This window comes from Olea europaea, chromosome 2 (genome assembly GCF_002742605.1).
Source record: "Olea europaea var. sylvestris chromosome 2, O_europaea_v1, whole genome shotgun sequence".
Classification (NCBI taxonomy): Eukaryota; Viridiplantae; Streptophyta; class Magnoliopsida; order Lamiales; family Oleaceae; genus Olea; species Olea europaea.
This window is the reverse complement of record NC_036238.1, coordinates 26,367,481-26,385,668: the sequence shown is the minus strand read 5'-3', so window position 1 is coordinate 26,385,668 and position 18,188 is coordinate 26,367,481. Positions and strand designations below refer to the sequence as shown.

The 18,188-nt window shown below is 32.7% G+C and overlaps 1 protein-coding gene across 1 annotated transcript; it reads right to left on the bottom strand.

Moving 5' to 3' along the window:
- Positions 1 to 13,392: 13,392 nt before the first annotated feature.
- On the bottom strand, positions 13,393 to 14,699 carry LOC111374563 (E3 ubiquitin-protein ligase PUB23-like). The gene has a single exon (XM_022997249.1). The coding sequence runs from the start codon at positions 14,590 to 14,592 to the stop codon at positions 13,393 to 13,395; it is 1,200 nt and encodes a 399-aa protein (XP_022853017.1). The 5' UTR covers positions 14,593 to 14,699.
- Between the last annotated feature and the right edge of the window lie 3,489 nt (positions 14,700 to 18,188).

The window sequence follows — 18,188 nt, the reverse complement described above, 5'->3', positions numbered from 1 at the left end:
ACATATGGAATGTACATCCAGAATCAAGAATCCAGTCATCTTTGACTGGGAATTTACATGTCACGTAGATTTGTCCATTTGAGGCTGCAACTTCTTCATAAGCTATAGCAGCTCCACCTTCAACCTTATTAGTCATTTTTAATTCCTCAATTCTTTTTATACAGTCCTCAATACAATAACCCTTTTTTTCACAAAAATAACATTTTCTGCCTTTGGCCTTACTGTTATTTTTATTAAATTTTGATTTCCCTTTTTGAAGAGTTCCAGTAAAATCTTTTGATTTTCCAAAATTTTTGTTCGCATTTTGATTAAAATTATTTTTCTTGAAAGAAAAATTTCCTCTAACATTGTAACCTACTCCAGTTGTAGAGGTTTTAGATTCACTTTTGAATTCTAATTCCTTATTCCTCAAGGAAGTAGTGATGATATCAACAGTTGCAGATATTCTACCATATTCAAGGGCATGTTTCACTTCTTTGTATTTATCAGGCAAAGATGACAGTAAGGCCACAGATTTTTGATCATTAGAAAGAGTTTCATCACTGTTAGTGATAGTTTATTAAATCTATCAAGATTCATTTCAAGATCACTATTAGGGTCAAATTTAAAGCTGAAGAATTGTTTCCACAAGTAACATTTATTTGGAAGAGTTTTGGTTTGATAGAGAGATTCAAGCTTTGTCCAAATTTCAGCTGCAGTTTTTGTTTTTCCTACCTCTCTAATCACACTATCAGATAAATGCAAGAAAAATGTACTCCAAGCAATTTCATCTTGATCAGTCCTTCTATTTTCAGTAATTTCAGGACCCCATGATTCATCTATAGCTTTCACACACATTTGTTGCATTAAAAGAGCCTTTAATTTTTGACTCCAGAGACTAAAGTCTCCTTTGCCGTTCTAGATTTTAATATCAATCTTAGTGCTTGCCATTATTTTTAAAAATTTTAACAATCTTTTGGCCAATGCAAGTTGAGGTATACAGTGTGAGAGAAAAGAAAAATTTATATGCACAAATGTATACACAAAGCATCAGTGTGCAGTTGATTCTCACACAGATGCATAGAATATACAACATAGAGAGCAGGTAAATCAGGTAACCAATAAACCATAAAACAGTTATTTCCAGTAGAAAATTTTCACAGCTAATCTTGAAGAAGCCGTTAAACCCAGTCCCCTCAGATTCTAGGGTTCTCGTATGAAACCCTAGACAAAGGTAGATCCAGGTGGGCTTCAACCAAGAAAAATAGAGTTATCTAAAGAATCGAGAAAATTAGGTTTAGGGTTAAAAACTCGTTACCGAACTCGTCTCAGGCCAATAGTCTAAAATAGTGAGTACCAAGACTATTTTACTTTTTCACCAAGGCAGTGACCACGGACTCCTTTAAAAAATATGGATCTATAAAGATCGAAAGTTCTGACATCAAGAACACCACAAAAGGCAAGATCGAAGATTATATGAACAGATCGAAGCGCTCTGATACCATTGTAGGTATTTTCAATCCCAGAAGTAAACAAAATAATAAAAGAAATTGCAAGAACACCGAAGATTTTTCGCCCTTAGGCCCGGATGTTCACCCATAAAGGGCTAATCACCATGTTGAACATCCACTTTAAGTGGTTATCGCTCCAATCCACTAGAACCAACAAAAATATCAAGTGTTTAAGGATTACAACATAATAGATCTAAAAAGATCTAGCCCTCAGACTCTGAAAAACACAAATTCTCACTCACACAGATTACACCAAAGTAACTAGCACCAAACACTTAATCAGTGAGTAGAATCATCACAAGAATTAATCTATATTAGATCTCACCAAGAACACCTAGAAACCGAGAGATTATAGATGAAAACCAAGAGTTTTCAGAGAAGGAACGAACAGAGAACAAGACACACGAAAACCCTAGAAGTCTCTCGAATGAATGGTAAGTGAAAAGTCTAAGGCTAAATGAAAAATCACTTGCATCCAACGGTTTAGCCGACTCCACCCGGCATCATCTGATCCATCCAATTAAAACAAACTAAAGTCGTATTTGGAGGAAAACACGAGTTTGCACAAGTGGGGGCAAATTGGGTCACATTCAGTTAAAAGGGTCACTCTATTTGGGCTGCATCATTGGGCTCTAAGAAAACTTAAATGTAGAGCATAATATCCAACATAGCTCTTAGGCTTGATGCATTTGCAGATAGGCAAGGCACGATCTGAGCAGAAAATTGAGGTAGTCTACTATATTCCTGGGAGAGAATAAGCTAGGTTGCATTACGCATAGGCGATCGCCCTGGCACCAATTGCAACATAGGAAAACATTTGACTATTCAAGCTTGTGTGCATCATTTGTAAAATGTGCAATTGGCCATGTCTATACTCGTGATGGAAGGAAGGAAGGTAGATAAAACGGGGAGAGACTAATGTTGCACCGGTGCAAATCTAGTTCCACCACGAGAGTCAGAGCGTTGGCCTATGATCTATATTATTTTGTTATAATGGCTGCATTTAATAAGCTATAGATCCTAACATTCTACTTCTTAAATTATTCAATTAATATTTAAATTGATTGATAATTGACATTAAAAAAAAACTATGTTAAATAGAAAAAGAAAAGGAGGAAGGTTCAAGAAATGTTTCTTGAAAAAGGCAAAATGCAGAATCAAAGTAGATAATGTTGTTGAAGATTATAAAAGTTACCATAAATTTAAAAATGCACTCTATAATATAGGATGCTATTTATAAATTAAGAGTCTCTCGAAGATGTTTTGAGAAAGGTAAAAACAAGGACCTTCGTTTCAAGGTAGGTTTAGAATATTATCAAGGACATGTTTGATATACGATTTTATATATATTTTTTATTTTCTAATATCTAATCTACTTTACCAAATTGACATTTTGTTGTGATTGTTCAAAATGTATAACGATGGATATAGTTGTCAAAACTTTGTGAGAATGAACAAAAAATCGAAAGAACCGAGCAAAAGATGTCCAAGGCAAAAATGCCTTGGAATGGACCGACGAGGCTTCGAAGGGTCGTGACCAGGGACAGAGTTAGTGTGAGGGCAGTGGGGTCACTACCCCCACACTGAATTTAAAATTTCAAATTTTGTCCAAAATTTTCAAAAAATATCCTTAAAGTTTTCAATTTTCGTTCCCACAATTAAAAGTTTTTTGAAAATTTCTCTCACAATTCTTTTATCCTAGCTCCGACCTGGTGACTTGCAACGGATTTTCCCTTTGAGCATTTGATGCTGAGTGCAAAGCGGCAAGACCTCGTCCATGTAGCTGTTAGGCTATTTAAAAATCTGATTTTTTTGGTGTTTTTTTGTGACTCTTCAATCTTTGTGTCCATTCTTCATTCTTCACGTGAAGTAGGAATATGCATATGGGGGTTGTTTCCTAAAAAGAGAACAATAAAATTACATACACAGTTAATTGCTAACAGGAAATCATCCACAAAATCAAAGATCTCAAAACTATTTGTCAGTGATTCCTGTAAGCAATTTAAATTCGAGATGCAGCAAATATCGTTCTAGGACAACGATTCTTCAGGATTAAATCTTGATTTTACTGGAATTTTCTTTTTCTTTTGGTTGTGGTTCTTATACACATTTAAGATCAGTGATGTTTAGCAAACAAATGCTCATCTTTTAGATTTGAAGTATGCACATTTTGCACTTGAAATCACCAGTCAACTTTCACTGCACACTAGCCAGTGGAGAAGACATGCTCAATGTTATGTTAATGTTAAGAAAGGCAAATTAATTATTGGATGCATTGGAAACAGGATTTGCCTGATCCAAGAAGCCCATGATCCAAAACACCCCCTTTCAAATAATCATTCCATCATTTACTTCAAAGACAAATTTGAGACATCCAAGGTAAAGATATCTGAATCCCAAGCAGGTTTCACTTCAATCTTCATTTCTTCTTATATAATCTTGTAATCTGTATAATATGTCAAATTAAATATTTACTTAAAATCTTGGGAATGAACAATCTTGTTGTCTGTATGCTGATCCACCACCATCAGAATTTTTAAAACCAATCCAAGTTTACCTATCGAGGACCTTGCCCCCAGGCCATACCGCGATACGTGCAGGAAACACCGACACTTGGTATTAGCCTACGGCTCAGTAACCATAGGCTACCTATTCCATGCACACGTGCACGGAGATATTGTATTGCATTTGCTTTCTCTCTCTCTATATATGCACTGTAAATTTTAGAGAGAGAGATTTGAATTCTTGAAGGGAGCTTATGAATTTCAAGATTTCTTGGGGATGGACAGGGGATGGAAACCTAACGTCGAGGTCTCGCCAGCCTGTCCTCGTTGTGGTTCTTTAAACACCAAGTTTTGTTACTACAATAATTACAGCTTGATACAGCCGAGGTACTTCTGCAAAGGTTGTAGGAGATACTGGACTAAAGGTGGGTCCCTCCGGAATGTTCCCATCGGCGGTGGTTGCCGGAAGAGCAGACGAGGTAAGTCCATACGTGCATCGTCGTCCACAGGTGGTGTCTGCTGTAGAAGTTCAGTTCATAAAGGAGCAATGGTTGAATCTAGTAGCTCATATCCTGGTCCAGTTGTCTCCAACAGTATTGATCTTGCAGCAGTTTATGCTAATTTCCTTAATCAGAAGCCACAACCAGAGCCGCGAGTAGAAATTCCCGAATTATTATTTGATGGTACATCTATATTATCTAATCACTTCATCTGAAAACCTAGTTGTTAACTATGGACACATTTATTTATTCAAATCTTGTCTTTAATTTATATGTGCATAATTTTCATAAATTAGTGATTGCGACAACTGATTCAAGGAACTGCCTCATCAAGCTGTTAGAAAGTCGAGAAACTTGTTTATCTAAATCTCGTCTTCCACAGGTATTTCATCTTTCGACTACATGGCAGCTGGTTTGCTTCAAGAGAGTGGATGTGGGATTCTTTCTGATAAGTCATTAGAGATTCATGCAGGCAATGTAAGTGCAAGATATTTTTATGGGCTCGACTCTTTTGATCAGAAGCATCAATATATAAGTAATCATCAGTTAATTACTAGTATGAACGGTGTGATGAACAATTCTCCATTGCCACCATTGCCTGGTGAAGATGTAGCAACTTCTGAAGGCATGGTGGGGTCCAGCTTTGACTTAATGTTGCCAAATCAAGTATTTCAGTCAAGTGATCAAACGGCAGGGATTGAACAAGATTCAGAACAGCTGAATGAAAATGGGAACCAATTCAGTATGTTGAATCTTGAAGCCATTTTCATGCCTTAAATCTTGATGAAGTTCCTTTTATACAATTTTCTTGTTATATCTTTTTGTATAGGTTAAAATTAATATAAAGATCATATATACTACTTCTAAGTTTGTAATCAAATATAATAACAATAACTACTATAAAAACTGCACCAGATTTGCACAATTCTTTCATTGCTGAAAACGGGACTCGGGGGTAGGGTTCTGACAGAAACCTTTCAAAGTGAAGTGCTAGGTTTACCTTCCAGTCTACTGATAGAGATAGCAAGGGAGGGCCTGATGTAGGGCCGACCCTGAAAATTTTGAGGTCCAAGGCGACGAAATATTATGAGGCCCCTAAAGAAATTCTTTTACCAGTCTAGTAATCTCTTTAACATCAATCATGGTCGATTCGAACACGATTTCTCGTGAGAAAGAACATTAAGATAATGACATTCACTCACCATTTGATTTGTTCAAAAATCAAAGTTCACATTCAAGAAATAGAAATAAAGCCTTCAGAGAACCTATGGGGGCATGTGAGTGGTGACTACCATTTATTACCTAAAATTTTTCTGTATTTAAAAAAAAAAAAGAAAAAATGAAAAGAAGCAATCAAACCTACAAAGCAAAAAATTAACGTTGAATAATTTTAAAAAACAAAAAAAAACACGATTTCTCGTGAGAAAGAACATTAAGATGATGACATTCACTCACCATTTGATTTGTTCAAAAATCAAAGTTCACATTCAAGAAATAGAAATAAAGCCTTCAGAGAACCTGTGGGGGCATGTGAGTGGTGACTACCATTTATTACCTAAAATTTTTCTGTATTTAAAAAAAAAAAAAGAAAAAATGAAAAGAAGCAATCAAACCTACAAAGCAAAAAATTAACGTTGAATAATTTTAAAAAACAAAAAAACAGTCATTATTGGGTAGTAAGACAACCTTTCTTGTATTTGCACTACTACATCTTCAAGCAAATATTTAATGCAAGAATTCCATAAATTTTGTCCAAAATATGGTAATTTTGGACTTTGATGTTTTTTGAGGCCTTGAGGCTCAAGGCGGGCCTTGGGCCAAAACCGGTTCTGGCACGATGGCTTTTAATTATTGAACCGACGCTCAATTGATATGTATCTTAGATTCATGAGAAATGCTATATGTACAGGTTGTTTTTACAAATTGATTTATAGAATGCCAACCGGCAACATCTCATTGGATTTTGGATAAAAATTAAATTTATACTAGCCAATTAAATTTTGCAATCTCAGCACATGTAAATCTATCTGTACAAAAAAATCTGTATAGGTAGCCTTTTCGAAGATTCATTAAGAATATGTACTGACACATGCATAGTTTTTGAAAATGCACGACGAGAAGGTTTGGACTCAGGTCAAGTCTTTAATTTGTCCAATGACTTGAGGTTTGGTCCAATGTCTCCATCGTTTGTTTAGTTTTCAACGTTGAGCATAAATCAAATTGCTCGTAGGTACAATCTACCACGGAGAGGGAGGCCATGCACTGTAACAGTAAACATAAAAGATAGAGACACATTGGCTCTATTGACTGTAAATAACATGTTGCATAAACATTATTGCTGTTAGATCCACTATGATTCTTAATTTCGAGTGTCTGTCAAATTCTGCAAAACAGCCGCTCTTCGTTAGTTTGCTCAGTCATCGTATGAATGGAGGATAGGATAGTTGAAGAGAGTACTGCAATTCTTAAGTGATCAGATGATTTCTCAAAGGACATCTCACTTAGTTTCGCTTATTTCATTGAGAATTGCTTGCCTTTTGTTTCTAGAAACAATGTTTTTGTAACAGGTTGTTAATGATTTAATCAGGCACTGTCCTTTCTTTAATTTCTCGAGTATTTATTAATAATTAGGATACACATTGATGAAATCTTTTTTCGCATTGTTGGCATCGTTAACACAACAAGTCTTTTCATTGTTGTTGAGGATTTATGTATCAATTAATGTGTCTTTGACAACTTACATTGTGTGGGCAGGTATCACCTTCTTTAAACGAGTTCATCAGATATAGTCCATGTTTGGAGCAACTTAAAATTTTGATAAAAGTTTAAATCAAAATTAACAATTAAGTTTAATTACATATTTTACAAGATATGCAATTTTTATCAACTTTTTCAACCGTACATATCAATGTTCATGCCAAAGCTGCAAGCGTATAGGATTATTGACAGATAATAAAATTGATGAGTTGAGAGTATCGTCCCACGAGGAATAAATTTCAATTTAAGTTTACCAATTATGTATGGAATTCAAATTATATAAAACAAAAGAAATTGATTTAATATTTGCGAAAGTAATCTAAGAAAGCTATAAAAATATGATTTTTTTTTTATCAAATTATGGATGATTGTATTAGATTTAGAATCCTTCTATTGCTATATTTCAATTCTTGATCAGCAATCTAGTATCGTTCATGTGTTCTTGACAATTGATAAAGTTAATATATTTAATTTTTTTTCCAAGGTAAATTAATTCTATTATAACCACGACCAGAATCTATTCCTAGTTCGAATTCGAATGGTTAGAATTCATTATTTACTTGATTATCTATATGATTACACACGCGATAAATGTGATTCCTAATATCTATTGCACATATGTAAATTTTAGCACATTTTAAACTTATTATGAGTCTTCCAACAATATAATAAGTAACTAATCATTTAATTGATGACCAATCAATTAAATAATACAATGAGTATGCAAAATTAATCAAGAAATGCAAGAAATACTAAACTACTGGTTTTGAATTAGAAATAAATAACAAATAAGGTTTATCTTTTCTTAATACAAAAGCTAATCTAGCCTAGCATATTAATATATAAATTACAAAAAAAAGAATAAAAAAAATCCACCGGAACATGAAAATAGTTCAAAAGATGTTGATTTTCAAGTCCAAAATTAAATTCTTCAATTTCTTGATGTAATTGGCTTTCAATTCTTGTTTGGGATTGACCTCCTTTCTCAAAATATAGTAATTGACTTCTTGTTCTTGATAAATTTGATGAAACTATTGTGTATGAAGAGGCAAGAGAAAGTGTTTTTTGTTTTGTTTTGTTTTTTTATGTGTAACCCTTGCATTCTATTTATAAAAGTCAGAAAATAGGTCAAAATTGCATCAAATTTGAGTCCCAAAGGAGTTTGAATTGCGAAAGAAAACTGCTGATTCACACGTTTTGTTGTCCCTAAATAGTTTTCGTATTTTGGTCATAACTTTCTTTTTTTATATTCGATTAAGGTGATTCAAAGTGCGTTAGAAAACTAACACAAAGGACTATAATTCTATTAAATAAAAATTTTTAAATTCGAAATTTTCTATCCGAAAAATGAATCTCAAGTTGAGGCTAAAAATTTGGAGCATATCTTCACGGCTGGAAATTGATTTATGCAAATGCTTTAACTCTATTTTACTCCTTTGACATTTAATTGCATCCAGTTGATCCTATATGATCTTCAATTATCATTTCATGGTCCAAATTAACTATTGAATGTTTACACTTTAATTCCCAAACTTTGAATTTGTTTGATTTTTACCATCTAGTTCCTTTCTTCCAATTTCACCAATTTGCATTGAATTTAACCTAACAAACATAATTAATACAAAATGAGCTATAACTCATTTAAATTACTAACAAATAATCCAATTTAATGGCCTAAATAAGTGTAGTATATCAATCAACTTTTATTAAAATCTGATATATATTTAACTACATCAATTAGGAGCATAATTGTACCGCGTACACAATTATAACCAAGATAATTATGCTTTAAAATAATGTGTTAAGATGAAAATGTTGCATGAAAATTGGAAAACTAACATAAAATTCAGTGCAGGATATAATCAAGGAAGCCCATGATCAATAATCCCCAGCAATCATCCTAGTTTTACGAGATAATCAAAGAATACTTTCTAAGTTAATTAGAGGATTAGTCAAATAAGTACTCGTTACTCCATAGCCACAAATCTCCTTATTTAGCTCTTGTTTGATTTCATTTAAAATTTTAATGCATTTTTCTCTATTTTCTTTGCAATCACACATTTTTCAATAAAATATTATTATTGGTAAATAAAAAATTTTCCTTCTTTTTTAACCATACATTCTCCCAAAAACTACTATTCCAAAATACATTTTATCCAAATTTCTCATTATAATGGTTGTCAAACAGGGGCTTAATGCATTCGTATAAACTAATATAAATTCCAACTATTTTCCAATGCAATAATTTGAACAATTTTAATATCTTTTAGAAAATTTAATTGATGATTTTTGTGGAATCTATTTCGTCTAAAAGCTTAAACTATTAAAAATAAGGATAATTAACACAAAATGTTCATACGTTTCAAGTTTATTGGGGAAAATATCCATACATTTCATTTTTTGATATTTTTGTACTTTTTTCCACATTTATTTGCGAAAAAAGGTCATTCCATCCACTTACTGGCACTTGATTTGTTAATCAACACAGAAATACAACTTTATTCTCAAACAACAAGGGTAAAATTATGGATGTCAACGAGTCGAGCTAAAACTCGTGGTTCGAGCTCAACTCGAGTAAAATTAAGTTGGATTATTTTTGGCCTCGAGGTTCAACCCGAGCGAACCGACTCGATTTTTTTTAAGGTAGTACATAGCTGTCTATTTAAAGGCAGCTGCAATCGGGAGGCTGCCTATTTAGGTAGCATTACCTTTCTACAATGGCCTTTTTATTCGAGCCGCACAGGCCAGCACTGGCTCGGCTCAATGTCCCAAAAAGGGCTCAACCCTTTTTCCAATTCGAGGCATGGGCGGCTTGAGCCGGCGAGCTAAATTGTCATCTCTAGGTAAAATAGACTTAACCCATTTACACCCTTTCATCTCCTCTTATATGCGAATGTTCCATTGCGATTTCTTCTTCAAAAAATCCCATTTTTCTTCCGTTTGTACAAACTTTCCTTCCTTCTCCTCTCATATGCTCTCATCTCATCTCGTGGGCGCATAGCGGAAGCACACAATAAGAATTTTTAGAAGAACAAAAGCAAGAGACATTATGGGTTGGGTATTTTTTTTTTTTTTCATTTCATATTTTGGCGTTTTGCATGGCTGAGAATCTATGTTGAGTTTTGATGCGGTTTATTGTTGTTACACGAACCTTTGTGAAGCAACATGATTATTCCATTTTGAGAGATCTCGGCGACGAGCGACCCATTTATGGTATAATGTTCGTTCCTTAAATTTCTGGATGAATTCATCCAATTCCACTGTGCATTCACATAATATTATTGTCTGATCCCCCAATTTATGTCCATTTTAGTGTGATGCATTCAGTGTTACCCAGTCACTGGGCATATTTCATTTTTGCGTTTCAAATCAAAGCCTAAAATTCTCCATTTTATTGCTTGATTTTGATTTGAGCTTTATACTATTGCATGCAGGAGTTAATTTTCAATATTTCACCATTGAAGTATATTATGGAAGCCAATTTTTTGATAAGCCAAACAATGTGGCGTATGAAAGGGATTCGTGCTTTTCGTAGATTTCTTTCATGTTAAATGGTTTATCATAAAGAATTTGAGTAAATTCTTACATGAAACTTGTGATGAAAGGGTGTTGGAGTTTACCATAAGAAGCAAAAAATGAATTCAAAAAAGGGGTTGACGAAATTGAAGAGTGAAGAGGATATGAAGGGAATGCTTAGGGATAGGGATGGGCATCTAGATGTAAAGATATATGTCATAGACCCAATGCAATCATATGCATTGTCGTTGCATCCTTGGTGGATAGCAGTAGTATGACTTAGAATTTAGAAGATTCTGGACAAGAATAGTAAGCTTGCAAGGATGGAGTGGGCTAAATATGCAGGCAATGAAATGTTTCAAGTTTGACATAATGGCGGGATTGTATTATATGCTGTGGATTTAAGGGCAAAAACTTGTACATGCCATGCTAAGCAACTATTAGGAATTGCTTGTTGCCATGTGATTGCCTCAGTTGTATCTAGAGGCCTTAATGTGATGGAGTTCATAGACGACATCTACAAGAAGGATGCATATATAATAACATATATGCTATCAATTTTCCCCATCACAGGTTTGGACTCATAGCCTGCCCTAGGCTTAAACCCTTTCTATCCACCAGTGTACACAAAGAGGGTTGGAAAAAAAAAAAAAAAGAGCCAAATGGGGTGGCGTCTTCAAGTCAGCCGAAGAGGTCTAGAAAGTCGAAGAGCAATGTTAATACTTCACAAACAACTTCAAAAACAACAACAGGTCAATGAAAAGATCAAGACTAATAATGATAAGTACAAAATGTGATGAACCAGGACAAAATAGGAGAGGCTGCAAAAGGACACCATCTCCAACACCTAATTAGGATTCTTCTGTTTTCCCTTTATCTCCTGTTCTCCTTTTTTTTTGTTCCTTCATTGCATAGGTAGTGCAATGAAGTTAGTGGATATAATGTAGCATCCTAATATCTTTGAACTACTGGATAGAATTTAGCACATTCAAAAGCTTTTTGTGTTGCACAACGGATATTTAGCACTTTTGAAATGGAAAGTTGTCTATGAATTGTTATATTATATTTGTTGGTTAATTTTTTGTTAAGATTTTCCTTAATTAATGGCTGAATTGTGTTTGAGATGTTGCAATCAAATTGGTGTATTCAAGGAGTTATGTTGATGTGTATAAGCAGGCTGCAAATATAAGAGAACAATGATAGTTATTGCAAATATTTTTGAAAAGTAGGGACCTTATACACAAATACTTTTGAAAGGTGGGGACCTTTTTCGCAAAGAAATTTTAAAGATAGGAATGTTTTAAACTAATGTATTACTATGCATGGATTATTATAACAAGGTTAATTCGATCTTGAAGAGGACCAATTTCATCTTTACCATTTGGCCAATTAATGGAGCATTCACAATTGAAATAATAGGTACTTTACAGCAATAGATTTGGACGGGGATTGGATTGATGATAAAATAGAATCTTGGGTCGCCAACAATGATTCGATTGATGATGAAGAAAGAGACTTATTCTTCTCAAATTTTCCCTTGGTTACCTTAATAAGCATGACAATGGAAATGAACATCATCATTTCATCAACCACCCATTCAATATATATCTTCATTTACCATTCTAAATTTTTTTCAGGAGCCCACCTGGCTGCAGCCATAGTTGTGAAATACAAGGTTCTTCACCCATTTTTTCTTTATTTAATGTAATAATATCATCAATTATTTTCATATTCATGTTACTGTTACTTATGGAATACCTACTTGAAGGCAGGAAGGAGAGGTGTAAATGGGTTGAGACTATTTCACTTTTGGTGTCTAGAAAGGAAATTGTATTTTTTATTGAATTCACGAAGCAAATGATGATAAGTGAATGGAATGACATTTTATGTAAAGAAAGGTGAGAATAAGGGCAAAAATGTCAAAAAATGAGAGATATAGATGTTTTTCACTATAAACTTGAAAGGTAAAAGATGTTTTGTGCTAATTACTCTAAAAATAACATGTATCTACTTTTTAAAATTTAGTCATTATTCAAGCCCAATTATTTGGTAAAAATAGATTTTGAAATAGAGAATTTTCTAAGAATGTGTGGATAAAAAGTAGGAAAAAGTTTTAGAAACACGCATAATATTATTTTATTAGAAGAATATGTGATTAAAATTGAGTTTGAAGAAAAATGTATTATGAATAATGGGGGGCTTAATTTTCAACCCATCTTCATGTATAAACTCGATTTAGCCTTTTTCTGGTGGAGCTTTTTTGCAAAATTTATCAGATTTTGGTAGATTTGAGTGGGACTTTTTCAATTAAAAAAATTTGAACTTTGAATATGAAAGTTTGAGTAGCGTTGTAGGATATATATACATATTTTTTTATAAAATGTAAAATTTACCTTATAAGTATTCTTGCATAATTACTTGTTTGCCCCCTCTCCAGTCCGGCAGTCCGTAGACAAGCACTATTGAATGGGACAGAGTAGACTTTATATTTTGTAGCAACTATTGTTGACTTTTCAATCTTTGAAGGTTTCCATAGTTAATCATTTGACAGGAGCTAATGTTTATTAAATGCACAATACCTAATCCTTGTGAGGTGCATTAAGTTATTTCATCTAAAAGTTTAACTTAATTGAGTTGAATTGCATGCGATTTAAGTATGTCTCTAGCTCTCTGCATTGTTTTGGTTCCACAATTAACTTGAAGCACAAGGCACAGCTTTGTCACGGCACCAATCTGCAACATTTCTTGAAGAACTCCATGAGTTGCAGAGAATTTTGAAATCGAATGTAAAATTCTAACTCCACTTTCACTTGCAACTTGTGAAACCCTAAGTATTTTCTTCGACACAATGGCCAATCCTGCACTGTGCTTTAATAATTCAGCTCTTCCTTCTGCGCATTGGCATAGAAAATCCAACACCATTAGCATCATTTCACAAGCCCTTTTGTCCGAAGTATCGAGTAAAAGGTCGATTAATGAAGACACTGCTCCTGCTTCCACCGCTTTGAACTTGTTTCTTCCCCATGGACAGACAATGGTAAGAATTTTGAGAGAGGATTTTGAGGCCTTTTGAGAAATCTGATCTTTCAAGATTTTGACTAATTCGATGAAGAATTCAGGTTTTAGGATGGTCAACTTTATTGGATCTTCAACTACTTCAAACATGGATTTCAGTAGCATAACAGCATAAGCTCGAGATTCGTAGCTCCCATGCTGAATGATATGCAGTAAGGACTCGATGAATTGATCGCCATTGTTCTTTAAAAGGGAATTAAGACTGGATTCGGATAATTGGAGATGAACCAGAATGCTTAAAGCTTCATCAGTAATACTTGTCAATTCAGATAAATCTTCTGATTCTTCAATTGAAGATTTTTCCATGATTTTCTTAACAATCGATGAAGCTAAGAATTCTGCAGTTCCTGCTTTCTCCATGCATCTTTTATTTGTTTCATTTTCAAAAGCTATGGATTTCAATCTCTGGAGACATTTCATTTGCATTTGTGAAGAGTTAGCATCTTTGAAAATCTTCAGGAGCTCTGGTTTGCTGATGGGAGCCTTCGGTGTCGGGTACCTTTCGATACCATGAGACGCGTGGATGACACACCACGATTGAATAAGTCGTCGAACAGTGATGTTTGGAGCCAATTCTGAATCCGAAATAACTTGTTTCGTAACCGGGCAGGTGCTATTATTCCGAGAAAACAACCATTGCTCTATACTTTCTCGATCATATGTTATGCCCGTTGAGACCGTCACGGGGTCTTTCATAATCTCTAGAGTGATGGGGCAAAGAAAATATGGTGGAACCTCAATTTGATCCATTTGAAGCTAGTTGTAAAGATCAAGATATCTAAGTTTTTGCAAAGAAGACGGTGAAGCTGTTGAGGTTTGTGGTTTGGTTTGAAGATTTTAAGAGTTGGAACTTGGGAGGGATTGATTTTATATGAACAACTGAGGCAGATTTATAAGGGAAAGTCAAACCATGGAAATTGTGTGCGTAATATGTTTTTTTCTAGAGAGAGAAGTCTTTTTTTACTTGTTTATCTTTGAAGTTTTGACTTTGACTTTTCTAAGATAGGAATAACAACTGTTCCAAGTGTCTGTCTACTTACTGTTTGAAAGCATGCTTTTGACTTTCTCTCTCTAAAATAATTGTAATTTTCTCTCTAAAAACAAAAGGCAAATGCTTATGATCATATATATATATTTTTTTTTTTTATTTATTTATTTATTTATTTTCTTAATATTTTTATTCTGGAGGACATGTTGTCATGTTTGAATAAAGTATGAGACAGGACTATACAGGAAAATAATTTTTAGTATGCATTTCTTTTTTAATACTATGTAATATTATTCTGTTCACTTCATCAAATGAGTTGCGATCTGTTATTCCCAATTTTTGTTCCCTGGCACGGTTTTAAATAGTTGGGAGATGCTACAGCAGCTACACGTATATAACTATCTAAATAGTTAGATGGTACTTCATAAATTATCTGACGTTTTACGTAATTAGATAGGATTTTTGAAATGTCAAAAGTTACTATTAAGATTAAGAATGTACTTTTGAACATATTTGAATAATTTTCTGAACGTGTTTTGTTTGAAAATAGAAAATATCTGAAAATTGTGTTTATGTACCACATTCCTTATCATTTTGAAATAACCTACCAATTATAATGATAAAACAATTACTAATAATAGAAATTTGAGTAAGAATTATGTTTCAAAATTTTAGCATCTATAAAATTGCTTTGAGTCAGCTTAAGATGTGTAATTATAACACGTGAGAGAAAAGAAAACTCGTGCTTAATAGAAGTAATAAGATGGAAGTTGTACCACGTGCATGATAATGTGAATTATTTTCAACATTGGCTGCTCCATGCATCTCTTTACTTTGTCTCCCTTGCAATATTGACCATGGATTTAATTTCATTATCTCCCGCCTACTTTCCTTTTTGATTTATATAATTCAATTTGTTTAGGTCAATAAAAGTCAACGTAAAACATTTTTAAATTAGCCCCTATTGAACATGAATTAAAATTTTAATTTTAATTTAAACTAATGTCAATAATTAATATTAATCACATATTCTATGAGATTTATAACTTTCTAACAACAAATTTATTCATGTTTTTATCAAAATCCACTAAAAATTTGATTTTAATCCCCACTAAATAGAAACTTAATTACCTAGCCCCTACTCTGGGGAATTGGGAGAATGCAATTTGATTAAGGGCCCATTTGGTAAAAAAAATTGAAAAGTAAAAATTGTTTCTGAGACTAAAATATACTTTTGAAAATATTAGGATAATTTTATGAAATTATTTTATTTGACTCGAAAACATTTAGAGAAAATTGAGCTAATGTTACTTCTTGAGGAATTTTTTTCCTACAAAAGTAGAAGTATGGGTATGGTTGATTGTAAGCGTAGAATTTGAATGAAAAAAATAAGTTTTAAACAATTGAATTGTTTAGAATTTATTTGTATAGTAATTATTAATTAAATGTATTTGATTAGTTTAATTTTCAATTAAGAAAATGTTATACTTATTCATAGACTTGCGCTTTTTAATTGGAACCAAATCTTTCTTATCCAAATCGCAACGAAACTGGCTGTTCTAGTTCGATTCTCAAAAAAAAATTAATTACGAACTAAAATCGAGAATCGATAATCAACTGAATTTTGTTTGTTCTTAGTTCCTAAACTAGAATCGTGGATATCCTAATGGAACTAATTTTTTTATATAATTTTTTATTTATAATTTATAGGCTAGATAAAAAAAAATACAAAATCTAAAAATCCTAATTTATGTAATAATTAGTCTAAAGCTCTAGAATCTAACCCTAAGAAATCTAGACTAGCTCCTACTTTTACCTCTTACGTTACATCCGATTGTTGTATTTCAAAGTTTAGTGCATATTAATCTTTGTAATTTGGACTTTTTATGAAACAAAAAGTTCAAGCTAAGTTGTGGTGTAATTTGATGAATTAAAGTGTTCATTCTTTGATTTACCTGTCCAATAACCTATTTGGGCTTCTTTTTTCAAAAACTCATTTTCCCAACACTTATTTTCAATCATACATTCTCCCATAAGATAGTCTTAAGTTTGTGATTTTCTTTTGAGATATAATTTTTCATTTGCTATTCAAATAGATTGAGTTTAGTATGTGGACAATAATTTTTTGATACTATATAGTTATGTATCTAATTAGTATTTTTTATATCAGTTCATTTTAAAAGTAAGAAAACTTAAGTATAGTTCATAATTAAATTATAGTCTCCAACATGCCTCGTATACGGATTGAATAAGATTTATTAAGAAAAATAATCTATTCTCAAATTATAATTTAATTTTTGATGCATTATTTTTCTCACTAGTATTTTTCTTTTGGAAGCTTTATTAGCAGAATTTTTTCAATTGCACAAATATTGTCAAGCAGTAGCATGTTAGGTATAAGTACTGAAAGTACCTAAACAAATTTTTTTTTTTTTTTTTTTTATAAAATGTATATAAAAAATGTTATAGGTAGAATTGAACTCAATTGAGTTTGAGTTTGAGTTTAGTTCCAGTAAATACATGGACCCTAGTGATTTCATTTATGAAAGCCTGAAGCATAATGGATAGTTTCGAGTATTGAAATACTCGAAATGATTCACCCGACGCCAAGGCTTACTTGTCCATCTTTTATTGGTGGGTAGATGAGATAGGGGGGAGTGAATTATCTGAAAAATAAGAACTCATTCTTTCCTTAAAAAATATTTTTCTTGTTTTCAAGGAAAATGAGGTTACGTGAATCTTTTGAAAATTACTTTTATAAAAAAAGTCAGTCAATCAACTCAAAAGCAAGAACTTGAGTAAATCAAACACACCTTAAAGGTAAATATATAACCGGGCAGTTGCATCAAACGTAATAGTTAATATTAATAAAATTCAAAATTTAATTATGTTCAAATTATAAGTATTTCCACATCATACTCGACTAAAAAATTGCTTCTATTGAAAAGCAAAGAGAAGAGAAGACACACAAAATAAAGAGAAATGAAAGCAAAATTAAAGTTTAAATCATTATTGAGCATGTGGGCCAATAATTTCTCCAGATAAATGATTAAGTCAACGGTCACATGGTGGAATCAGCCTGTGGCTATCATCTCTTTAGTTTGTCCCCGTGGCCATGATTAATATACAGAAAGTCGTAAAACTGTTTAACGAGATGCATGTATCGTACGTAAGTCGTAACCAATCATTATACGTAAGTGCTGACCGAACAAAAAGGGTGGACATGTCGATATGAATCACTTCGATACAATTTTTATTTAAAAAAAAAAAAAAAACAGTATAGAATTGAACTTTATATTGATTAAAATTATATTCACGTGAAACAATTTTGTTTGCAAGAATGAAATCAAACAACTAG

Bases quoted from the DNA above. Each gene is read 5' to 3' on its own strand.
- LOC111374563 (XM_022997249.1), bottom strand. From the start codon at position 14,592: ATGGATCAAATTGAGGTTCCACCATATTTTCTTTGCCCCATCACTCTA.